Source organism: Chaetodon trifascialis, chromosome 11 (assembly GCF_039877785.1).
Source record: "Chaetodon trifascialis isolate fChaTrf1 chromosome 11, fChaTrf1.hap1, whole genome shotgun sequence".
Classification (NCBI taxonomy): domain Eukaryota; kingdom Metazoa; phylum Chordata; class Actinopteri; order Chaetodontiformes; family Chaetodontidae; genus Chaetodon; species Chaetodon trifascialis.
This window is the reverse complement of record NC_092066.1, coordinates 12,871,866-12,898,179: the sequence shown is the minus strand read 5'-3', so window position 1 is coordinate 12,898,179 and position 26,314 is coordinate 12,871,866. Positions and strand designations below refer to the sequence as shown.

Here is a 26,314-nt window from a genome sequence, read left to right as displayed (position 1 = left end):
GATCTAAAGTATACTACACCTCTGTAATATGAAGAGGCCAGCTAATTTTCTCAAATGGGCCTATATGGCACTGCATCATATCACGTTCTCCGCTGGAAGGGCAGCAGAGGGCACTTTATCACATACTTGCACATTGGGCCACTGTACAGAGGGCACAACAGAGGTGGTTTTGCTGTGTTTGCTTTAAAAAAAAAAAAGAAAAAAAAACATGTGGGCACTTGATCACCAGCTGAAATACTAGCTAAAAAAACAATGTGCCATATTTTTGAACTTTTCACAAGCATAGACAGTAGCATTTAATCCGTATTATTCTAATGATTATGTGGTCATAAATGATATTTCTCATTCATGAGTGTTATATGGTGCTAATTTAACAAACTGTTTACATTAATTGCTTAAGAATCAACAATAGTGTTATAGTAGAGAACTTAAAATTGGCCTATTGTTGAATGAAGTCTGGCAGAATTTTTTTTCTCTGTGAATGGAGTATGTATATATTGGAGGCCTACTGTATGTAATCTGCAGTAAAGCTTCCAGGCACTTGGCAGCGCAGAGTGGGATTAGAGATAACATACTGTACTGTACATACTGAATAAGTCATGATATTATTTTCACATGTGCAGCTGTTTTGAGACAAAAGGCTCTGCATACCAAATACAGAACTTCATACACCCTCATCCCTCATGTTGTCATTTGTACGTTTTCATGTCAAAAATCGATTTTAAAAAACAAAAACCTTGGATATTCATTACCCTGAGAACCCATGGAAGAGAAGTTCCAGCAGTACTGTTTGGAAGAGAAGAATTTATGTGTAACCTTGACCCTGGTGGTGGCAGTAAGCAGAGTGCAGTCTGGGCTTTCCACCCTGTTTGAGCTGCTGGGCCTCTGAGCCAATGAGGAGGGTGGAATGCGTGGCGAGGTGACAGCACAACAGCAGAGCCATGGTCATGATTACATCACTTATTCCCAAAGTCTGGCTTTCTGTTTCTAAAAATGCATCAAAGACATGAAGAAAAACTGTGAGACAGACCCAGATGTTGTTCATATATGGACACTGGAGACCCATAAAGGATTAAGGTCACTGCTCAGACATCCTCAGAGCTCTAAGCATGCATTTTTATATTTTACATTAACTAGGACAGTGCTGGCAATAAATTGAGAATTTATTCATGGTGTTCGACTACTGGGCATCCAGGGTCATGTGCCTGTTTCTCAGACAAATTTTGTATTGGACTTTGCAAAAATGCCATGAGACTCTGAATGTCAAACTAGTTTTAAGAGCTTTCTTAAGAGCTTTGTTTCTGTCACATCGTGTTCTTGTGCTGGACATTCCCTAATAAAGTTAGAACAGAAATGTCACAGACCAACACAATTGTATTGACAGGAAACAGGTTAGAAATAATGCACCTGTTGAAGGACTCATCCCAGGCGCTTTCCCTCTGTCTCACCAGTGTGTTTGTTACTAACCATATTAATGTGATGAGCAAAACCTGATTCTGATATGTGTGTACATTTTTTCACAGCAGCCTTTCAAGCTTTTATCCAAATACAACAAGAAGTCCCAAACTGACTATGTTTATTGGATAAAATGATTTTACTTTTGATAATAATTACATTGCCCTATTATTTCACCTATAAATAGGGCAGTTGTTACACTGTTTGGCCTCTGAGTGTCACTGTTACTCACTTTCTGCTGAGCTGAGAGTTTCTCTCCTACAGATTCAGCCCCATAACAGTATATGAATTCAACACAACATCCTTTGCATTATCAAAAACAGAGAAACAAGTTAATGTTGATTATTATTAATCTCTTTTTTTTTTACTGTTATTATTGTCAATTTACTTCAGTTTGCCTACTTACACAAAGTCAGGTGAATCACTGTGGCTTATACTGAAAATAATAATACATACATACATACATACATAGACATCATTACACCCTGCTTTTTAAGTCCAGAATGGATTTCATGTGTGTAAACAAAACTCAAAACAGTCGTTTCTTTGTCGTCTTGGGGATGTTGGTGTTTCAGTAATTAGCATGTCAGTGGGAGAATTTCTAAAGGAAAGTGTGGCTGTAAAAGAAAACCTCGCCCCTCCTTTGAGTCAGTATTCGTTCGTCCAAATGAGAAACCTGAACTTCCATTTGTGAATACAGCTCAACATGTTTGGTTTGTCAAGAAATGGATGAAACATAGCTAGGTTGCAAATTAAACACAATTCAAAATTCTGAAACACAACACTTCCGTGATGAAAACCATCGCTAACCACACATGGAATCTTGTTCTGTCTCATTTCAGCAAAGCATGAAAGAGTCCCAGATTCCAAAAATGTCTGTGAGAGTGTCAGTAAGAGAGCAATAAGTGAATTTATGAGCTCTGGTGACTCTTGTGTTTGTCAGTTGTCAATGTTCCACATTCGTACTCATTAAGTCCATTTATTCATTTTCAGCAGCCGAGCTCTGCCTCTCACATCCAGAGGTATCCGTCCTGTCTAATTCTTCGCGATTGGATAATTGAGGACAACCGGTGTGTCTCGAGGCTGCTGTCTATCCTCTGTTCATGCTGTCACGCAGAGAGCTATGGTCCACGGACAACATCGTGTTGTTTAGCTGTTTGTTAGTTATCTGAGAAATTATGCTACTGGGCAAAACCTAGACTGAAGTCAATGCTGAGCTGTCACAAGACCAAGAAGAACAGGGAGTGTGTTGTGCTGTGTGGGACTATGGCACCTATGAAAAACAGCTGACTGTGTGGTGACAGTGACACCAACTCTCACAGTCTGGGTTAAAAACATGTCAGTGGGCAAAACGTTGACTAAATCGAGCTTTTGCTCCTTTCTGCACACTTGTCGAGGCTTCATCATTTTGCATCTATCTATGGATGAGCTAACTGTTCCTATCTTGGCTGCATTTGATGGATGCCCCCCCCCTTTAGAGATCAATGAGTGAAACTTAACTGTTGAATATGTTAATGAGCTCAGTTTCTCCTCCATTAAGGTCTTTGGTGACCTTTGGAGACTGAGCGCCACGCCTTCAAGTGGCCAATGGTTTTGTACTGTAGCCACTGGTCACTGGTTTAGGCCTCCTCTGAAACATGCACCACCAAGAAGGTGCAGGAAAGTCTTAATTGCATGAACCACAAGCACCAAAAGCAGCTGCTGTTTTCTTTTTCTTCAGATTTGTGACAAACTGTTTCATGCAAGGATTGTATTTAACTCATATTTAACTTTGCATGTCGCCCTGCATTGATCTCGTCACTTCTTCCTTCCTTTAGCTCTCAGTGAAAATTCATCATGCTTTAGACTTTTGTGCATGAATCACAGCCTTGAACGATTTAATACTTATTCTTTTCATGCCTGCACTTCACCAAAGAGCCACCATGTGCTAAACTGTTAAAGAATATGTAAACAGGCAGTGGGGATTTCTGCCTTCTCCTGTCTCTCGTGCAAAGATTCCTTTCATTCCAGCCGACCTTTCAGCATAATGTGCGTGTGGAGGCGTACATCTCGAGGTTCATCCAGACTTCACACCCAGCATCGCTGGTGCTGGGGAAACAGGTAAAACCAGAGGCACAGGAGGGCTCGTCACAGTTGCAAGGGTTGGCCTGGAACCCAGCCCCTGTCAACCTAGGAATGGGATGGGCAAGGCAAAATGTGACGATAAGTTTGTGAATGTATGATATCTGATTTCACCTTTAGCCTAATTCATGTTTCAGAAACTGAAAAAAGCAAAATGATCACATCTTTGCTCACCGGCACAACGAGCATCTTTACTTTGAATCTAATTGTACATTTTTACTAAATAACAGTCTCATATTGGTTTAGTCTCTCACATAAAAAAATCATCCTCATGCTTAATAATTGGTTTTCATAGCCTGCAGTGGAGCCAGTCACCCCTGGGTGTTGCTTTCTTTAACAAGGGCCTTGAACTCTCTGACCATATGGCCTAACCACTATTGATGAGACAGTCCAATCACAAACAGGCTAAGTGAGGATAGGAAGGTGGAGCCAAGCATTGAAACAGGGTGTGGTCCTGAAACTAGCAAGGTCTGTAGTAGTGCCTTGGGGTTTAAATTGAGTTGAATGATACCAGTCCTGTACTTACCACACAGCTGGCCTCTAACTTTTCCTCACCTCCCTCTCATTTGTTAGTGAGGCTTTCAGCTCTTGTTGGAATTGCAGTAAAAATCATAGACATTTGAGGACAGCTGGACAAACCCACGGAACAGCTTTGAATGAATCTGGTTTTCACCTGATCAGTGTCACTGGTGCTGCTGGTCTGTTGGATCCTCTGGATTGACTGCTGCCTGCCCCGGCTGTGCAGCCGCCTTCCTCACAAACAGGAGCGAGTGCTGAGGACTTGCGCTCAGCGGGTGAGTCACTTAGCAGCAAGTATTTTAGCCCTTTCAGAGATCATGTAGGATTTGGGCTGCTCTTGTGATAATGTTTACTGACTGGGGACTTTTCTCATGTCGTGGTACGCTAAGATTTCTCTCGATTAAAAAAAAAAAATGTTCTTTTGTCTGTTCTGCAGTTTTACTCCCTGGAAATCGCTGATGAACTCATATCATGGTAGCTCAGGCTAGGCTGGCTGCAAGGGCCAAGTTCTTTGCCTCACCTGTTTGACTTGCTCTGTTAGTCAGCTAGAGAATATTTCATTGTATTTAGACTGACAGCAGAACTCAGATGTTTCACAACCCTTTGTAAAACATTCAGATATTTATTTTGAAGCATTGTTTTCTTGCGGCTCACTAAATAATAAATGAAAGCTCTTTCTGAATGAAGCTTTTGAGTCAGGCAGTGAAGGGAGCCCTGAGTGCAGATTTCTCTGTCCGCTTTATTAAAGGTTGTACACAGGGGCGCTCAGGGGTGTTTGATGAGCCCGTGCAGCTGTCTCCTGTTTGTTCAGTCAGTGGGGAAGCAGGTCGCTTTGTAGCTCACCTGCCCGACCAACCTCTCTTTCAGCTCGGCTTCATCTCCTGGACTTTTTGTCTTTTTCTATTTTTTTTTCAGTGGTTTAATCGGACAGGAAGCAAGCAGTCACCATGCTGCGAGAAGCCGTATCAAACCTATTAAGAGTCTACAGTTCTCTTCAGTCCAAAACTGGTAAGTGTCTTTGTCCTTGTTGTAGATTTACACATCTGCTTTCTTAAATTATGAATAAATAGCTGCTGAATGCTGTGTAAGATTTTGCTGTTGTTTTGCTCAACCTACAGCATGAATCTGCCCAAAAGTGGGTATAAACTGCATTAACCTTCAACCCTGCCAGATATCTGTGTGTGTGTATGTGTGTCCATTACCAACAAGCTGAGACAGTGAGGAGTGTGTGTTTTTGTTCTCCACCAGATGCCAGAGTCAAAGACTACCCGCTGATGCAGGGCCCCCTACAGATGACCTCCATCCTGTTGGCCTATGTCTTCTTTGCACTGTACGTCGGACCTCGCCTGATGGCAAACCGCAAGCCCTTCCGTCTCAACACAGCCATGATCGTCTACAACCTCAGCATGGTTTTACTAAACGCCTACATAGTGTATGAGGTAGTATCCAGTTATTCGCTGACCCCTCTTTCTTCATGAACCAGAGTGCTTGTGCAATATTAACAACAGTTGCTGATGTGTTTTTGACACCTAGTTCATGATGTCTGGATGGGCCACCACCTACACGTGGAGATGTGACCTTATCGACACCTCAAATACCCCACGGTCTCTTCGGGTAAGCCTGTGAATTGTTCGTCATTTGCCTCAGAGCAGAGGAGCTCTCACTCTCTGTCGTGTCATTAAAAACACACCTTTAGGCTCAGGCCTGTGAAATGAAGATGACTCTCTAGAGTTAGACATTTGACCTAACAGCACTTCTCTTCTCTTCCTTCCCCCAGATGGTTCGAGTGGCTTGGTTGTTTTATTTTTCAAAATTCATTGAACTCCTTGACACAGTAAGGGCTTCTTCAGCTTTAAAATCATTGCGGCTTTTTAAACTGTCTTTTGTGCGTGATCACTTCAGCTTGCTCTGCTTTATTTGAGGTATTCTTCGTGCTGAGGAAGAAACAAAGCCAGATCACTTTTCTCCACGTCTTCCATCACTCCGTCATGCCCTGGTCATGGTGGTGGGGCGTCACCATGACCCCTGGTGAGATTTGCTCAGCATGATAAAACACTCTATATGTAACACGCACATTGTGCATCGGCAAGGGTTTCTAGACACGACGACTGAATCTTGACAGTCGTTGAACTACTTTGCATCTGTAGAAATGAAAGCATCAGGCCATAACAATGAATTGGGGAGATCACTGTACAGCTGTATAACGATATCTAAAGACACGTCATTTCCTGTGTGTTTGTCCCCTCTTAAGATGGAGGAATGGGCTCCTTCCATGCCATGGTGAATGCAACCGTTCACGTTATCATGTACTCCTACTACGGACTCTCTGCTGCAGGACCTCGCTTCCAGAAATACCTGTGGTGGAAGAAGTACATGACTGCCATCCAGCTTGTACGTAGTTTTTTCGCAATTAAATGAATGTTTGATTTGTACTATGGATCTGGGCGAGATTTTTAATAGCAATATCTCATATTACAGACGCAGTTTGTGCTGGTGTCCATCCACATCAGCCAGTACTACTTCATGGAAAAGTGCGACTACCAGGTTCCCCTTTGGATCCACCTGATTTGGATGTACGGCGTCTTCTTCTTCTTCCTCTTCTCCAACTTTTGGATACAGGCCTACATAAAGGGCAAGCGGCTCCCTGCCACAGAGGACAAGAAAACAAAACTGAATGGCTCAACCAGTACATCTATCACTGTGGTGGCCAATGGGAAACACATGGAGAATGGGAATGCACACCACCACACCAATGGCAAAGTGCTCTTAGGCAAAGTAAAAGAAATCTAACTTGGGGACTCTGGAAAGGAGAAGGATGCTCTTTAGAGCTACTTAGAACATGTCATTCATCATTCACCCCTGGAAGCATGTTGGAACGCCACAGATTTCAATATGCTGCTTCTAAATTTCATGATTTCTGTATAAGCTTGGATTTTCTTATGCACACTTGTTGGGATATGAATGGCATGTTTCGTGTTGCCGATGATCGCTACTTGCCACCCTCTTTGTTAGTTGTTGCGAAACTATTAACTGTGATGAACACTGTATGAATGTATTTGGTGCTCATTTGCTCACTGATAGTATTTGTCAACTCAGGCTTGACTCACACAAGCTTGACTTACACTGCCTACTGTAGAGCTGGCATGGCTTTGTTGCTTGGGAGTATCGCACAGTTTCCACTAAGGGCTGGCACGTAAAAAAAACTGCGATAAAATTTCACTGTAAATGTCAAATTTTTAGGGTTTTTTTCCCTGTTTTTATTTATCTTTTGAAATAAAACAATTTTTAGATAAAGGTCTGTGTCATTTGGAAAGCACTTAAGGTGTGCACTTTGTAAAAAAAAACAAAACAAAACAAAAAAACATACCGCACCTCTATTTTTCAATTTTAACAATTGTGGAAATGTTATACTGTATATTACAGTATTGATGCATTTTGCATTTTTGCAATTTAGGTAGTGACATACACTGCTATGCATGTTCATCCATATGAATCCAGTTTTAAACACTGTATAATTTGTTCTCTCAGCACACTGTGCATGAAGTTAATAGAAAGAAAGTGCTTTCTACGAACTGAATAAAAGGTATGCTGTGGATGGCTGTTTCTGAATCTCACTGCAGAATGTATATATTGGTTGATAAACCCACCAGTGTTTTTACTGCTGTTGTCGATTACACATGTGCACTGATGACATAGGAAGGATATTCTAGTTCTGAAGCACTGCTACCCTTAGAAAAAAAAAGATTTGATATTTGCCACAAAAATGAGAATAGATGTTCAGGTGTGTCCAGGAGCTGTTTATGTTCTGATTAACCTGCACAATGTTCAGAAAATTAACCTGTTTCTGCCTTAAACAGAAATAAAAAGTCTGTCAATGTTTTGTCAATTTGTTTTCAAGAGTGAATAATCAAATTGACATTTCTTTCAGAATTTTCTCCACCATGTGAGTCAAAGACTCTATTAGAGGCCCAGTGAAAGAGTTAACAATGAAACTGTGCACAGACACACATACACCTGTAGCTATAAAGAAAATAAAGACACAAACAGGACATGGCTTGTGCACTCCTTTATCCTCTTACTGCCACCAACATATAAGTAAATTAGCTCCTGTCATTCCAGAGGTTTCCAAGCTTTCATGGTCATAATTTGTGGATGTTTCTATTCCAACATAACACAACAGCAAATGATTTCACTGATAATTTCATCCTGTGGTTTGATGGTAAGCTGAGAGTGAAAACCAGGTCTGACCCTCCCTCCGTCTTAAATACACTGCTAACTGTCTGCATTCATTACTGATGACAAATGCTCAGCGATATTCCACCTTTGTCTTAAAATATTTGTATTCAGAGAAACTGGTCTGGTTGCTGTGTGAATGTGCATGAATCAGGATCTTCTTCATCTTCATTTTGTCAGACCATCACACGCACACGAAGTAGGAACAGCCAAACCATAGGTTGTCTCAGCCAGTATAGTCTGCTGTAAAATGTTTCAGTGAATAGTAGCATACCAAAGGAGACATGGTCATTGCTGGATCTAAAGACACAGTGACCTCTACAGGAGGATTTCTAGGTGGCACAGCAAGCAGGTTCAAGATTTAACTCCAGGTGGAGTTTAAACTGTCACTTCTCGTGACACGGCACTGAGATCATGTGACACTGACCCAAATATTTTTATTCTTCTGTTGGTTTGGTAGGTGTTAAATCACTAGTGGAGATTAAAATAAAACAGCCATCATTACATGTCATTTATGAGTTGATCTTATCAAATGACACGTCCTCACCCTAGGGCTTGCAACATGGCAGAACGTATACATGCCAATTAACTGGCAGAACCATATGTGGTAAATAAACCATTTATTTAGAATGAATACAGTGCAGTCCAATTACACAATAAAAGCCAAGTAAGGTTATAAATACTATTTAAAAAAAGAAAGAAAGAAAAACACATTGCCTAAAAGCCAACACTCAATACTTGTACTTTACCACATTAGACCTGTATGAACAATTGATACTAACAAACCATTACACCAACTGGAGGAGTACAGTTGCCAGTTAAGGCAAAACCACTGTGTGTAAATCTTTATTGTACATTCAATAAAACAGGTCATCCCAAATACAAATAATGCATTTTATCATAGATTAAAAACAACCTAAACAGCCGAGATAAATCATCTGATTGACTGATGAATGACACTGCTAGTCGATTTGGCCATCCTTTCTTTGGCCTTCTTCTTAACAGGATCCAGCTCGAAGCTGTTCCACAGACGGATAGTCTCGTCTCCAGCAACAGTCGCAATGGTAGAGCAGTCTGGGCTCAGAATCAGACTCAGAACTCGGTCCTCGTGGCCTGAAATAAAAAGCATGAATGTGTTTAGACCAGCATGAAGTACAGCAGTTTCCAGTTCACGGGATGTTTCCTTTGAAGCAAAGTGTACTAACCGTTGAGCTCTGACACCTTGGTGAGAGACGGGTACTTCCAGATAGCGACATTGTTGTGGGCATATCCATGGCCAGAGACCAGCTCCTTGTAGTTGGGGGCAAACACCAGTGACGAGATCTGAAAAGCAAAAATATCATGTGTGATTTGAGAGGAGACCCATGCTGTCACCTGAAAATGAAATAAATTAGAGTTGGAAAGATTTTGATTGGATGGGCTTATCACAGGCCTGCAACAGCCATCAATACCAGATTTCTCTTTTTTGTTAGAGCATTTGATTTATTGATTCCTGTCAGGATATAAGGATAATTTCAACAAGTATAATAAAAAAAATGCTTCTAAAAGCACTTACCTACTCTAACTTTGATATTTCTGATTGAGAATAATGGTCTCAAAGTGTGTATTTACCTGGGACTGAGTGTCAAGAGAACTGATACAGGATCCACTGTTTACATTCCAGATGCGGATGTGACGGTCACTGGTGCCACCTCCAGATGCAAGGATATTTGTCTGCCATGGACACCAGGCCAAAGCCTGGTATGAAAACACATCCAAAAGTGAGTTTCAATCTTTACACATTCTATGGCAGAAGATTAATTAGAAGCATTTATACTTTTTTAATTTAAAAAATGTTCAATATATGTAATAATCAGGAAAAATCTTTTCCTGGATTTTTGGAAACTTTCGCCTGTTAGTTCAAGTATGACGCTACCCACCTTGACAGCTCCTTGATGTTCACTCCAGCAGCGGACCACCTGGCTGCTGTTGCTGGCGCTGCCCTCCTGCACCCGGGGCCATACACACACCAAGTTGTCATTGCCTCCACTGGCCAGGTATCGCCCATCGGGTGACCACTTCAGCCCACACACCTCCTGTGAGTGACCACTGATTGTGGCGATGTGATGGTCTGCCACCCTCACATCGTGATGGTGGATATGTCCTGATCGCGAGCCACTATGAGAGGGAGAAATATTACGTGTGAGTCCAACAACCAGACCACTGAAATTGCAAGATTTGTATTTTGCATCAGAGATAAGAAAGCAACCGTACCTGGACAGAACGTGGTCATTCCAGCTCAGGCTGCCAACTCGAGATGTATGGCTGGCCATGCTGCGTAAACGCTTCTGCATTTCAACATCCCACAGCTAAGAAAACAAAGATGTACCATTAAAAAAAGTATTTATATAGACTGCAATTTGAGTGCCATGTGTTTTTAAGAACTGAGGTGGTGTGTTCATGAGCACACTGACCTGAACTTTGCAGTCACTGGTGCCGACAGCTAGGTAGCTTCCCTCTTTGGTCCAGGACAGTGAGCAGATGTAATCCTCCTCACGCTCCAACTTCATGAGAAGAATGATGTCTCCTTGAGTGGCGTCCCACAAGTAAACACTGTTATGAAGAGCCACAGCGATGACATTTCGACTGCTCCAGTCAAGCAGATTCAAATCTGGAAAAAAAAGAGGAATGTTTGCATAAATATATCCATGAATGCAGTGTTTTGTGTTAAGACTAATGTCAGGATCATACTGATGAATATCCACCCTCAGTGAATCCAAGATGTGGTAAGTTCTGAATAAAATAGTAATGTCTTTATTAGGAATAGGATCTTAAGCGCAAAACTTACAAAAATCATTTCGAAGCTCGGGAGCATCCAAGATCCTGTCAGGAGCTGAAGATATGTATCTTGTCTTTTTGACAGAGGCAGGAGTTGTAGCCTGACTGTAGAGGACCTTCAAGTTGTTTTGATACCCTGTAAATTTGACATTATAAATTGTTAAAAATCCCCCATTTGTAGTCTTGTGATATCATTGCCAAGCACTACGTCTGCACACAAACATCTGTACCTTCTGGAGCATTCAGCGGCTTCCCTCCAAGGTGCAGGATCTTTGCATCTTCAATGTTGTATCCGTTTAGCGACATAGACCAGGCTTTCTGGTTTTCCTTTAAAAGACATTGATATGTTAGTGTCAATCAATGAAATCCATAATTTACAAAAAGGATTATAAGGGAATATGTATCAAAATATCTTACTGATGTCACTGCCATCTTGTTTGCGTCCACAGGCTCATTCTCTTTTGTGAGCAGGAAACTCGCCACATCCATTTGTTTGCTGTTTCTGGTGGGAATGAAGCGGTCGCCACCCATCTTGGAGGGTGTTTGCTTTTTATTTTTCCCTACAATACAATATATAAACACCCCACTGGTGAACATTTACAGAGGTAACTACGGAGCTGTGTTAAGGCATGCATGAATATACTGGGCACACATTACCTGGTGTTTTGTTGGGCGTTTTTGATGAACTCAGCGACACATTGGCAGCTTTGCCAGGTGACAAACCGGATGTGTTTGTCGAGCTGGCCTTCCTCTGCCACCTCGCCATGGGAGCGTTTATGATGGGCATATCCAGCTTCAAGATACTGTGGATGTCGTTCTCAAAACCAAACTGCGCCATTTTGTCCAGGTTTTCACACGACCTGTACACCAGGACGAAGGAGAACAAAATAAACGTCCACGTGATGTGCAACAATAACTTCACTGGCTACCATTACCGTTTAGGGTCGGTTAGCAAGGCGACCTATGTTAAATCTAGGATCACTGACGTCGGCTGATGTGAGCTAGAAAAGCCGTTTCACGCAAGCTAAAACTATTTCTGCATTACCCCAGTTACATAGTTACATAGTTAGGTGTAACGACGTTAGCTAAAAGTAAACGTACACAAGTTAGCACTAGTGTTAACCGTAAGTAAAGGAGCACAAGTTAGCATAAGTGTTAACCGTAAGTAAACGTACACAAGTTAGCATTAGTGTTAACCGTAAGTAAACGTACACAAGTTAGCATAAGTGTTAACCGTAAGTAAACGTACACAAGTTAGCATTAGTGTTAACCGTAAGTAAACGTACACAAGTTAGCATAAGTGTTAACCGTAAGTAAACGAGCACAAGTTAGCATAAGTGTTAACCGTAAGTAAACGTACACAAGTTAGCATTAGTGTTAACCGTAAGTAAACGAGCACAAGTTAGCGTAACTGCTACATTTTCGAATGGATCAGAAATGAAGACAAAACTTCGCTGACCAGCTGAATCAAAAATATTTCACAGGTTCAACAGAATCAAAATAAGCTCACCTCTTCAAGAAAACGTGGAACTCACTGCAGCACCTTTGGCCTCTTTCTCTTTTTGAATTTCGTGAAATGACGACACACGGTTTAAATGTCTGAAAGCGCTCCTGCGATTGGTTCATTCAAGAAGCCGCCGTTCTCGCCACGGCATTTCTATGGTAACGTTTACGAATGCGTCTCTGTGATTGGTGGAGGGCACTTCCGGATAGATAACGCCTAAAAACGATTCTTGTCTTCAAAAGTCTATCGCCATCTATTGACCAAAAGACGATATTAGGGCTGCGATTTACGTGTGTGAAAAAGTAAAACACAGGGAAAACAACAGATAACCAATAAATGGTTGAGACAATCACAGCTGATCAGTGGCAAAAACATCATGCCTCCATTTCACTTCATTTCTTTTTTTTTTGTGAGGCATTAGGGAGAGTGACTTTGATTTTCTGTTGTCCTTTACACGCCCTAATTTGAATGTAGTTGATTAAAATTAAATGTTCTTCCCATTATTATGCTAAAATCAGAGACATTATCAAGGCTAGGAAAGCATTTGTGTCTCTGCTCTTTGATTACAAGCAATTACATGATCAACTGTATGTGTATTAATTAGATCAATGGGATTCAATTATTGATCAATTTGATGAAAATCTTACCTCATACATTACACAGATGGTGTACTTAAATGATAAATCATCAAAGCCCAAAAAGATATAACTAGAGCTATATTTTGGAGATTATTTTAATCAACATAATCACAATGATTTACTAATATGCAGAATAGACAAGGAAGAGACGTGCAATGTGTAAACTGATGTCTGTGTGAATAAACATCCACTTTGCAGCAAGTTCCTGGAAATAAATTAGACTGACACCATTCATTCTCAGCAGGTTTTTAGTTAACTTAAGTGAGCACTCCATTGTTAATTTACCTTGGCATTAAAAGTTTAATCTGGCACAATTATCTTGGGAGCAGTCAGTATCAGCACACAAGATGTGACACACCACACACGGACTCGCTCAGCAGCTCAGTGGGAACATTCTGTCTCTGATTAAAGCTCATCCAAAAACGTCACACGGATTTTGATGTGTTGGTCTTTAAGGACTATATGTTCCCAAAAAGCAGGAGTATAATCAGAGGCTGCAGCTGATATAGCTCTTGTTGATTGTGTTCAAGATAAACTGTTGCTTGTATCCATTGACAAAATGACTATACTGGTATTCTTTCCCAGTTTTTTTCCTCTGGAGACATACAGTTATAATTATGGAAATGAGCTTCAAATGTTACAATTTTTAAACCATCATGAAAGCATCTTTGAAACTCAATTATCGCTGATGAGGTGCAAATGTCCTACACTTCTTCCACAGGCTCATCATCAGTATTCTATGAGGCAGAGTAGAACACTATTTACAAAAACTACTGTAGACAATAGTAAAGCTGTTTGGATCAAGTGCTTTGTCTTAGATATTCCTTTTAATTAGATTTATGAGAGGCTAACCTACCAAAGAATCAGTTAACTGTCCAGAAATCCAAGGGAATTTTTTCCTTAAATCAGATGTTCTAATTTCAGATTTTGGTAACCTCACGCTTGGTGGAAAAAAAGGAATTGGGCAATATGAGACAAATGTGCAATAAAAGTATCTTTAATTGGACATTTTTTGAAAATTTTTCATGAACAAACATTAGGGAAAAACAAACACAAAATGTATAGCATCACAAAGAAATATATTCACCCATAAGGACGGTATCTCAAACCAACCAACAACAGACTGACAGTCTGACTCTTTGGATAAACATGCTCAGTCCATCCAGTGTTTCACTATCAGTGGCAAAACAAAACATTTGATTTCAGCAGGGCTTTATCTACAGACTATGAGGCCATTTTTGATATTGTCTTAAATACTTAAATACTGTGCATGACTGGAACGGAACATTTTTATTGTCTATTTTCACGAATTGTTGAAAGGAATAGCTTAGTCTAGAATTTACGCTCAGTGAAAACACGCTCCACAGTTATTAATTGTGCAAAAAGAAGCTTTTATATCGCTGCAGGCAGTGAACATGTTTACATTTGTTTGTGTATGTGTATGAATGCACAAGTTTTAAAAGCATATGCAATAAGAACAACAGTGTAAAGTGTGACAGATGCATTAAAGTGCATAAAATGGTTCGAAATCCAGACCACACAGGGTTCATACTGTGGGCTGTTGGTTCTGTAGCAAAGGTTTGGTTACATTCATGGGGCACGCTCTCCATTCACAGAAGGAAACATGCTAAATCATCGAAAGGACAATCAGCAGTAGAAATGGAGAGGGAAGCGCAAACGTGAGCCTGTTGATCAGCTGGAGCTTTGCATTACAAGGTACGGTAACCACTGTCTTTTATCTCTGTAGCCATTTCAGTCATGTCCTGAGGGTAATGTATGACGGAGCCAATAACACCTGAAAAGGAAGATCACAGATTGGGCTGAAATTCAAGACAGAAACACAAGCTACCATAATGAACTGCCACAAACTCACTGTTCAAGATTATTGCATCTCACTTTTGAATTTATGAGCATTAACTGAGTTACAACCCTGATTCCAGAACAGTTGGGATGCTGTGTAAAGCATCCCAAGCATGCTTGTGAACGACTGAGCCTCTCCAGGCTGCCCCTTTCAAACCCAACCATGATCCTATCACCTGTTACCAATGAACCTGTTTACCTGTGGAATGTTCCAAACAGGTGTTTTTGGAGCATTCCACAACTTTCCCAGGGTTTAGCTGCTCCTGTCCCACCTTGATTGAAACATGTTGGTGCCATCAAATTCAGAATAAGCAGATATTTACATAAATCGATGAAGCTGATGAGGTAAAACATTAAATATATTGCCTCTGTATCATCAAAAATGATAAGCAAATTATTCTGTTTTATTTATGTTTCACACATCCCAGCTTTTTTGGAATCAGACTGTATTTCTGACCTGACCTGGCAATTGCAGTCATATTCAGAATAATAAAAGTGAGGTCATCCTGTACATACAGCACCACAGAGTGAACCGCGATGCAGGGATTTTTGAGATCAATTAATATTTAACTCTCTAGCACTGTTCACCCGTGACTGTTAACTGAGACGTCTGCAGTGTACAGAGACCTGAGAGAAAGCAAAGATTGTTGTTGTCTTACCTCCAGGGTGCCTCAAACCTAAGCAGAGAGAGTGAGAAAGACAAAACACATGACTATGCTTTATATTTCCTCGTGAGTATGAGACTCCATACCAAAATCATGTGACAGGACACGTTTGAAAATGTCTGCTCTTTTCCCACTGTGAAAGAAATCATTTTTGCTGTTTTTCAAGCTGCTTTTAACTATTAAAGGCTGCACGACATTATCCAAATGGAAAGTAAAAGTCTTGTATACTCACCCAGCTTTTTGGAGAGGAGGAGGCTGATTATAGTTAGTCCCATAAACGCCATGAAGGCCAAGACGGGGATCAGAATCTGAGGCAAAGGAGTCCCTGGAACTAAGAAAAGAGTTCAATAATCAATAAATCTGTTCACTATCGAACATGTGGGTACTGTATATGGATGTGGATTGCTGCAAAAGCAAGCTGATGTTCTATTTTAGAATAACCCTTTCACTTTTTAGCAACCACTGCGTCACATGACTCAGTCAAATGCCATCAGCTGCCTCCACAAGCCCCAGCCACCAGCAGGGTTCTGGCCTGTTTTCCCCCTGCTATGGACCCAGACCAGGTATCACCTAATGCTGCCATTATGTCCATTTGCTATCACTGACATTGCGGTGAGAATAGCAGTGAATGAAGAATGTAAAATGGTCCTGTCTTACGATAAGGCACATGATCATTCACATCACAGGCAGACAAGTCAGGACAAGTAGCGAGCAAAGACATGTGAAGGCTAAACTCAAGATGCCATGAGGGAGGGAGTTACTAAGTTAATTTTCATGATGTGATTGATGATTTTGTACTGTGATGGTTGCTCCAATATACCATTATAGTTAGTGTTAAAGTAAAACAAGTGGTATTACTGTTGGTGCTTCTGTTGCAACAGCAACTGGATTACTTTCAGTTTCCCTCAGAGCTCAGCAACTATCAACAACACAGGATGCACTCCACTTGTTTCCAAATGTCTGTGAATAAACGATCAACATCACTTCGGAAATAAAAGAGGAGAAAGAAGCATGTTCACTACAGAGCTGCAGGGAAATTGTGTTTTTTATATCAACCATAAAAGCTTGATGACTGTTACAAGATTTGTTCTGAAAAGCCTGACAGAACATCTACCTGACTGCTCCTCAGAGAGCTTCAGTTCCCTCATTAGCTTGATGCATCCCTCCTGAAGGCGGATCCTCGCCATCCTTGTATGCTGCGCCTCCTGGTCCCACAACACTTTGAGGGCCAGTGCTTGCGGTATGTGGGCTGTCCACGTGTCATTGTGGTCCAGAGTCAGATAGACCTTCCCATCATAGAACACACGGTCAGCCCAGTGCAGCTCAGACCCCTCCAGTATGCATTCGCGAGAACGAAGGACAGTGTGGTTTCCTAAGGAGTGAGATAAAGGCCATTAACACTGTCGCTTTCGTTATAATTCAATACTGGCACGTGAAAGTTTGCTCACTCAGGACTGTAGTCTGGTTGACACTGATATGAGTTGGAAGGAAAGCGTCAGCTGACATGGTTTGGACAATGCTGTCAATTTCCTGGCTTATGCCTGCAAGAGAGACTCCATTGAGAAGGACCTGGTCCACAACCCGCTGAGCACCCACCACTCCGAACTGCTGGACCTGCACGATGACGGTATCTAATGGGAGGCAACCAAAATACATGCGTAAACAACAAAAGCGAAAGTAGTCTGAAAATATGACAGTTAAAGTTGCCTTTTTAAAATGTTTTCATGTAATGTCACAGGAGATGCAAAAGAAGCTAAAAATGTAACAGAAAACATTCAAAATCTTTAAGTAAGAGTAGTAACAGCCGTAATGTTTGATTACATTGAGATTTTACTTTACAAAACATAACTAAATGACATCTATGAGGATTCTCAGTCATCCAGGTCATGGTTATCCAAGGAGGGTTGAATTAAGGGCAACTAGACTTGGTTGTATAAACTCATCCAAGAGGCTGAGAGGCGAAATGTTTTCAGGTTTCTAGTTGCCTTGATTCAACCCTGCTTGGATGACTAAATTCTAACAGTAAAACCAAAAGTAAAAGGAGCTCATCGGAATGTTGCAATGCCGCTCCAAGATGCACTTTAAATGCAATGTGCATGGTGAATTTTTAATCTGTAAAGTAACCAGTCATTGCATTTGTAACGCAATAAAAGTAGTTTGCACTGAGTCACCCGTTTTATGAGATAAAGCTGTCCAATCTAATGCAATCCAAGACAGGAGGCCTAGAAGAAATCTTTTCATTATTATGATTATTGTCAGTCTTTGCTAGCACTGTTTCTGCTTCATGCATTAAACTGTCAATGAAATGCAACCCAGTCTAACGCAAACACTAACTATGGGCTCGTAAATACGCTCAGTGGAAGGAGCGCCTCTCTGACAGTGTCCACAAAACGTGAGCACTGAATTTCTCAAAGGCAGGATTTACTGCTGGGCTTTGCTGTTGACACTGTGCAGGTGTAGCTACATGATGCCTCTGTCAGTCCGTGCAACCATAACCTGCTGACCTGTGAACTGTGGAGGAGTTAAAGCACAGAAATCAAAAGCACGACTCTTATCGAACTGAATCCTTTAATGTCCACAGTAAAAGTTAGTGCGGGTAAAGTTACGCGCCTGTTAACTTTCTTCTTGGTGTAATCTATGAGTTATCCTGAAAAGCAATGCAAAACAACGAGACAAGCTTCTTACCAACTGGAACAGGCAAACTCAGCGACAAGTCGCACAACATGAGCGCAAGAATGCAAAGATTCTGCATTTTCTTGCGCCTCCTGTTTTCGACTTTGAATGCAGCACCGTTCAACCGTCCGGGGAAGACAAAACTCTCCAGAGCTAAAAATAGCAGGGATTGTTTTAAGCCATTTAAGTGTAACCACTGCTCTAAGAACACATCCCTAACAACAGCCGAAACCTTTAAAAACTCTGCGACACGGTCACAAACTGAGACGTAGCTCCCCTCCGCTCCTTGCGAGGCTCGCTTCGGTTTCGCTTCGATGAATTAGTGGCTTCTGATTGGCTAACGTGGCTGGCATGTAGTCTGGGAGGTCCCGTCCAGCGCGTCCAGTCTCTGGCTCTGCAACGTTACAGACAAGCACCCGGAGTGAAACGATGCCAAACTAACCGGTTTCCTTAACTCACTGTAACAGGTGTTAAGAGTTAGCCCAATCAATGGCGAGTGGTGAGGAGGCGCCCCTGCAGTGCTAGTCGTGTTTAGTGGAGTGTGAAGGCCAAATGCACAAAGAGGTCAAAAACACTCAAATTCAGCTGTCCAATTGTTGCAAAAAATCTTCTTAAAATATCCAATGAAGATCTGCAGGGGTCAGAGGTCCGAGGAGCAAAGTACTTTATCGACAAATTAATAAAGGGGAACACGCTCAGAAATAACGCACAGAGTCAATCCTGACTCCTCCAATTTACAGTGGAGTTCATACAGTTCAGCTCAGGGCTTACCACGCCCCCGGGGGCATCCTCTTAAGTATAGTCCAATAGTTTTGATACACCATTAGGTAATCTGATCTGCCTTAGATGTCCTTTTTTCTTCATCTTAATGATCAGCAAAAGGCCAGCCATCTCTAAAAAAAAAGGTTTATCAACTCTAGTTAGTTAGTTAGTTAGTTAGTTAGTTAGTTAGTTAGTTAGTTAGTTAGTTAGTTAGTTAGTTAGTTTAAAAGGGAATAATAAAGAGTAATAAGAAAATAATATAAAGAAGTATTGTCATTAAGTGCTCTGTAGGATTACATCAAAACCATGATGAGATTATAAGAATAATCAGTTCATTGGTAGTTATAGTAAAACACACAGTTATAAAGAATACATGATTTAAGGTTACTTTAGGACAGCGAGGTTATGTTAGGTCACACAGAGCAAATGGTCCGGTGACAGGACCAGTTGTTTACTCCCTCGGGTCTTCGGGGTTTCGCGAGACTAGCAGTGGTCGTCTCCAGCAGCTCAGCGATTAGCATCAGGGCACATCTGGGCACCTCAGGGCAGTGACGGCAGAGTGAGGGCACGGTGTGGATCATGTGACCAAGGTAGATCTAAATTATTATTATTATTTTGTTTTATTTATTATTATTTTGGGCCACACAGACGGACTTTCACACACACAGACACTTACAAAAAAAAAAAAATCACTTTGACAAAAGGGCACTTTGGGCATCAAGCGGCAAGGGAGCAGGTGCTCCAGCATCATCCCCCAAAACACTCAAATTCAGCTGTCCAATTGTTGCAAAAAATCTTCTTAAAATATCCAATAAAGATCTGCAGGGGTCAGAAGTCCGAGGAGCAAAGCTGGCACGTACTATGCAATATGCATATTCACATAATTTTGGACTATTACAGTATAAATACAACAATAATAGAAGAATTTGAATTTTGATTTTCTCAACCTCTCATTTAAACATATCAGAACTTGTTTGTTTATAACATTTACACACAAATTAAATATAATATACATACAAATTATAAAACTTTTAGAACCTTGCTGTCTTGTGCAAAGTCGATAGTCAAACTGAATAAAAGCACAGAAATATTTAAATACATGATTTCTAGATCATTTAATTATTTTTTACTTTATTAATTTAGGAATAATAAAGGGCAGATTATGAATGGATTAAATTCATGGTTATACAGTACAATTTTTGAAAAGGTATGAAATGTCACATCAGCAGCAGCAGCCTCCTCACCAACCCCCTCAACAGAAGCTGTTTAATGTACCCCATCAGGTAAAACAGACTAATTTTGCTTTGCACTGGCCTCTAACAAATATATGAGGTGTGGACAATGATATGGTATGTTGTGATTCCATGTTACATTCTTTATGAATATGGGTTGCTAACATTCAACCAGTTATATTGCAAAGTATGTTTCTGTATGGTGTTTCAAATTCGTGCTCCATGTGCCCCCTTTTAACTTTGAGCACCTGCCCCTCCAAAGGTCTCTGCATGGCCCTGACACAGAGTCAGGGCACCTGCAAGGCCATGAGGTGGATCTCAAAATCCCAAACTATGAGCATTCTTCTTCTGTCATATATTCATGATCACTCCGCCTCTGTCACAATATCACAGATTCACGCTCAGTGTATCAGCTGTTGCCAGGTGTCATTCTGGGCATTGCAGTGTCATCACAGTATTACGTCTTCATCAAAGCTACTATAATATCAGGCTCAATAAATCAATCACCTTCAGTTCAGTCATTCGCTACCATTGATTATAACATTATACTCTATTTCTTCAGTGAATTATTCACCAGAAACCCCCAAATTGCCTGGGCCAACAACTTGTTGGTTATGCTTAACCAACCAGGGATAGCCCAATATTATGGGAACTTGGGGAGTGTCAATCAGATGCAGGGAAATTTCTTCACAGTGATTGCCAGAAATCAGAAGGGTGACAGGCTAAGTGATGTACTTTACCTTGGCAAGAGTTTTACCATTGAGAGCATTGGCTTTCATGGTTTGGGGTAGCCTTAGGGTACGGACACCCAGCTGTCCGACCAGCGCGGTGTCAATCATGCTTTCATCTGCCCCTGAGTCAATAAGTACAGCCACCTCCAGCCGATAGTCTCTCCACTGGAGGGTGGAGATTCGGAGAAGGGAAGGACGCTCACCAGTAACTCCCTTTCTACTAGTGAGCGTTGTCTTTTAACAGGCAGGATGTGATGTAGTGTCCAGACTGTCCGCAGTACAGGCAGGAGCGGGTGGTGTCAGCTGGGGACAGCCGGGTCCGGTCCACTTGCATGGGCTGTAGATCTGAGGAGCTAGAAGAAGAAGAAGAAGAATTCCTTTATTCGTCACATTTCTTACACACAACATGCAGAGTTGAGGAGGAAACACGCCATGCATATGTGAAATTCTTTCCCGCTATTTGACCCATCCATGGTCAGTCCTTCCTCCACGGCAGACCAGGAGCGGAGGGCTGCCATTCGACCAGCGCCAGGGGACCAGTTCCTCTTTGTCACCATTGGTCAGGTGGTGATCTTCTTGCATGTTTTTAGTGGGGGTATTTTTATGGAGGATACCCACACAGAAAGGCCCCTTTTTCCTCGAACAGCAGGCACCAAAAGCATGGTGGAGGACACGCCCAGCGCCCACAGCGGGATTCAAACCGGGGGGGATTCGGGGAGGGATTTGACCTTCTAGCTGTGAGGCGACAGTGTTACCACCGAGCCACCATGCCACCAACTAGGAACTGGATCCGCTGCTGGTGATCTGAGGAGACATAACTGCAAGCGCCCGGCTAGCCTCTCCCTCTGCCTCTGTGTTAGCCTGCTATCAATGCAAATAGCCAAGTCAATGAGTGAATCTAGTGTGGCAGGCAGTTCACGGGTGGCTAGCTCATCCTTTACAGTGTCAGAGAGACCATTCAAAAAGGCTGACAGACCTGTCAAACACCTTCTTCATCTTCTAAGTGAAAACCTCCAAGGAGGCGCAGATAGGTGAATCGGTTTCCCACACCGAGGTTCCCCACTCTCTCGCTCTCTCGCATCCAAGAGAGTGATTACGTAGGCAACCCGGGAGCGATCGGATGGGAAGGTGGACGGTTGCAGTTCAAATACAAGGGAGCACTGGGATAAAAAAGAAAGGCAAAGGCGCTGTAGCGACTGGGAGGAGGCAAACGTGGCTCCTGGCTAGGGTGTGGTGCTGGTGGAGCGGACGGCAGCACTGGTGAAGAAGTGGTCTGGCTGGGCGGAGCTACGAACTGAAGCTGCTGTAGTCAGTTGGAGAGGTGCTCAATGCTATTGGAGAGCTTGCAGATGATGTGTTACTGTCACCATCTCCTTCTGTTGCGTGTTGAGAGCAGAGCCCTGCTTGCCCACCAGAGCACAGAGATGTTGAAGTTCTGCTGGATCCATTTCTGGCCAGATCGTTCTGTCAGAGGTAAGAGAGAATCCACACATAGAGACAACAGCCAGAGACAGATATATGGCAGGAGCAGCAAGGTTACTGAGTTCTTTAAGCAGGGCAAAGTACCGTTCGTAGCTAGAGTCCAAACCGGAAAGCAGGTTGATCAGGCAGAGCTACAGAGTCGGCAGGCAGGTAACAGGCGCAGGTCAAAATTCAAGCTAATTAACTGTAGTTAAACTATTTTTTTTTATTAATCTGCTGATTAATTTGTCAATTAATTGGTCAATTAAATGTCAGAAAATCGTGAGAAGCTTCAGTTTACTATAGAAATCCAGAAAATAGGCACATTTACAGAAGCTGGAACATGCTTTTTGGCTTGAAACATTACTGTCAAAATAGATGAAAATTAATTATCAACTGACTAATCAATTAAGTTCTACTTTGAACCACCATTCAGACTGTGTTGGGTCCAATTATATCTTAAAAAAGTATAGAAAATATAAAGAAAAGTCAACTGAATAAATAAAATGTGTAAAGTCTATAGAATTAAAACAATTGATTGCCTTCATGGATTTGAGCTGCAGCCATGTTTGCAAATGTTTTCCTTGATAACTCAAAATAAGATGTATTTTGATCCATTCACATCATGACTTTACATCAGTGGATTGAACTCGTTCAAATATAGAGCCTAAATAGTGCCTAAATTTTTTATTTTAAAATTAAAATTAAAGCTAACCCTTTTTTTTAAATAGTATAAGCCATAACTAACAACTTTATTAATGTTTAATGGCTAAAACTTAAATGTTAACAGGTACTTAACAAAGGTCCATTAATGTTCAATTGTCCAGATGTTCTGCAGCTGTTTTCCACAAGGTATGTAGTCAACAGTTCATTCCAGGCGGGCTTGCAGATGAATTAAAGAGCCTGCTAAAAAGACAGAAAAAGCATAGTGCTTGAGGAGGATAAACACTAAAAAGTGTGATTTTATTTACAACCTGGCAACCCAAAAGTTGTTCTTGTTAGTGGCTTGTAACTGATTTAGAAACCAGTTGTATATCAATTATTAATAATGTCATTAGTTCCAACTTATTAACCCCCACCCACACACACAAATGGTAGTGTAAGTGCTGCCATTTATTATGGTAGCGATTGAGAGCAGGTGTGCTCAGGAGAGGAGGAGGTCGGACCAGACCTGGCAGCCACGCCCTGCAGTAAAACACGCACACACAACAGACAGCGGAGAGGCCGACAGGAGACAGGGAAAGGGAAACACAAAGACACGATGGGAAAATGAGGGGAAAACTGCAGATCCCCACACAGAATCAAACCTGTATCACTTTTACAACTTAATCTCAAAATATAAACCTACTACGGTGTAAAGATAAATTGACTCATGTCTATCAAACGCAGTAGTTCTAATAGGGAACCACGCCTCCTCTGCTGACCAGACCCTGGTAGCACACAATTAGTATAACTGCTTCCCAGTACTAACAGACTCCTCATTGATTTGGCCGTTGGGGACAAGATACTGCAACATCAAAATGACCGTGAATAATCAAGTTTGGACTAAAATATTTAGTCACGTTTCCAAAGCTCTAAAGGTCACTCTAAAGGTGCAGAAAAGAGGAGAAAACACACTTTAAACTATATGAGAAAAAGAGATCACTGATTATGGATCAATACTTTTCAGCAGTTTTGTTTTCAGTCTAAGACAGCGCGCGCGCGCACACACACACACGCGCGCACACACACACACACACACACACACACACACACACACACACACACACACACACACACACAACCACTGTTGGGTGTGTCTGTCCAGGATGAGAAGCTGGGATAGGAGTGAGCTTCCTGATCCAACATTAACAGCATCCTTGGAGACAGAGTGGTGGGGAGCAGTGTATGAGAAGATCAACAGGAATGTGTGTGTGTGTGTGTGTGTGTGTGTGTGTGTGTGTGTGTGTGTGTGTGTGTGTGTGTGCTATTGGGTTCAATAAAACATCTGCATTCTACAGATGGTTTATTGAATCCATAATCACCCTCAGGCCACAGATACAGAGCCCCTACATTTAGGACAAATAGAGCACTGTCAAGCCTTGTCCTTGTATTGTCGTGGAATTTGAAGGCCAGATGTACAATCCACAACAGTCCAGAAATAGTCAAATTCAGCTGTCTGAGAAAAAGTGCTCAAAAAGGATCTGTAGGAGTCAGGGTCCGAGATGCAAACACTTTATTGCCGCGACAACAAAGGGAGAGAAATCCAGAAACACACAGGGTGTACATCTGAAGAAGTCTCTGACCTACAACGGTCAGTGCTCTATCTTTTATACAGTTCTGCTGAAGGTATTCCCCGCCCTTGGGGCATCTTTTTCTTTTTTTCTAGGCTCTTCTATTTTTTACACCATTAGGTACTTTTTGGCTGCTATCTCCTCTTTTCTCCTCTCTATTCCTCTAATTATACACCATTAGTTTTTGATTGTCATGGGCTCTGTTTTTTAAAAAATAACATCAAATTACATTTTATTATCATGATTGCATGTAAGCATAAGGACATATCACATAGAGAATGCTTTAAAATATAGCAAAGTATATTAAATCATCCCAAACCATTATTCGTTAAAGCACAGTAAATCATAGTTATGATTATAAGACCATTTAGTTCTTTCATGATTATAACAAATATTAAACATGGATTAAATACAGTAAGGTTATGTAAGGACACGCAGGGTTATATTAGGTCACAACCATCCCGGTCTGAAACCAGTCAGAACCGGCTAAAACACCTGCAAGGCCATGGAAAGCCCCAAAGATTTATGATCCAGGTGTCCTGCCCTCACAATGTTAGCTGCATGGTGTCATTGCAGCACATCATCATCACTGCACAGCAACCTCTCTTCTCATCTTGGCACTATCATCTTGACCCTTTATGCGCTCTTCCTTCACTCAAGCAAACAGCAATTAATTTCTACTATCATATCAGGCTTCCACAGAGCTACACTATCATATCAGGCTCCACAGAGCTACTACTATTGTTTACCATTAGCTACAGTGTTATACTTGATTCTTCACATATCTAATAGAAAAATTATACTACAGTATCCATAAGACTTTTGAGTGGTCAAACCCCTCTTGGACTGTCTTTTTAACACTTAGGACTTATTGTAACCATTATTTATTGCTCCTCCATTATGGAGGTACTATTTATTTAACAGGCTTAGCTTTTTCTGCTTTTATGTCTGATGTGGTGCTGATGGTTTGTGTGTGTGCATGTGTGGGCGTGTGTGTGTTTGTTTGCTCATTGTATATACTGTGGGTGTGGACACACCCTGCTGCTCCTTCACATGTGAAGTTCCTAATGGAACTGACGCAGACATATCAGCGCTTTTATTTTAACAAACCATCGGTCCCATTTTTCGGTCCCAGTAGGCGGGTGCTTTGGGCCGGTCAAAGTCATTTCCCCAGAGGCCTGGGTCACAAGCAGTTGGGGTGCTGTTGTGTGCTGTTTGGCAGCCCATATCTTTAATATCTCTCACCTCAATGTAAACATCTAAAATATACATCCCCTTTGTGATTGATCATTTAATCCTTCTTCTAATGATACAGTTTCATGATTATACTTACATACATAACTAATATTTACAATGTAACAAGCATGTTT

At 41.4% G+C, this 26,314-nt stretch overlaps 3 protein-coding genes across 4 annotated transcripts; 1 reads left to right on the top strand and 2 right to left on the bottom strand.

Moving 5' to 3' along the window:
• Positions 1–4,033: 4,033 nt before the first annotated feature.
• On the top strand, positions 4,034–7,430 carry elovl1a (ELOVL fatty acid elongase 1a). Its single transcript, XM_070974147.1, has 8 exons — positions 4,034–4,370; positions 5,011–5,103; positions 5,344–5,534; positions 5,629–5,709; positions 5,873–5,929; positions 6,018–6,123; positions 6,347–6,486; positions 6,574–7,430. Exons 2-8 carry the CDS (start codon positions 5,043–5,045, stop codon positions 6,883–6,885), a joined length of 948 nt encoding a protein of 315 aa, XP_070830248.1. The 5' UTR covers positions 4,034–4,370; positions 5,011–5,042; the 3' UTR covers positions 6,886–7,430.
• A 1,502-nt stretch (positions 7,431–8,932) lies between these two features.
• On the bottom strand, positions 8,933–12,707 carry cdc20 (cell division cycle 20 homolog). Of its 2 annotated transcripts, XM_070974652.1 has the most exons (11): positions 12,656–12,707; positions 11,803–12,005; positions 11,563–11,705; positions 11,376–11,472; positions 11,156–11,281; positions 10,782–10,978; positions 10,582–10,676; positions 10,248–10,485; positions 9,940–10,065; positions 9,534–9,651; positions 8,933–9,441 (listed from the first exon to the last, which is right to left on the bottom strand). In XM_070974652.1, exons 2-11 carry the CDS (start codon positions 11,981–11,983, stop codon positions 9,263–9,265), a joined length of 1,500 nt encoding a protein of 499 aa, XP_070830753.1. In that variant the 5' UTR covers positions 11,984–12,005; positions 12,656–12,707; the 3' UTR covers positions 8,933–9,262. The 2 variants fall into 2 exon arrangements, with proteins under 2 accessions (XP_070830753.1, XP_070830752.1); XM_070974651.1 differs by having other exon boundaries at positions 9,157–9,441; positions 10,248–10,676; positions 12,656–12,700.
• Positions 12,708–14,603: 1,896 nt separating this feature from the next.
• LOC139339204 (uncharacterized) lies at positions 14,604–18,761 on the bottom strand. Its single transcript, XM_070974709.1, has 6 exons — positions 18,498–18,761; positions 17,261–17,443; positions 16,927–17,184; positions 16,045–16,143; positions 15,807–15,824; positions 14,604–15,082 (listed from the first exon to the last, which is right to left on the bottom strand). Exons 1-6 carry the CDS (start codon positions 18,562–18,564, stop codon positions 14,997–14,999), a joined length of 711 nt encoding a protein of 236 aa, XP_070830810.1. The 5' UTR covers positions 18,565–18,761; the 3' UTR covers positions 14,604–14,996.
• Positions 18,762–26,314: the final 7,553 nt, after the last annotated feature.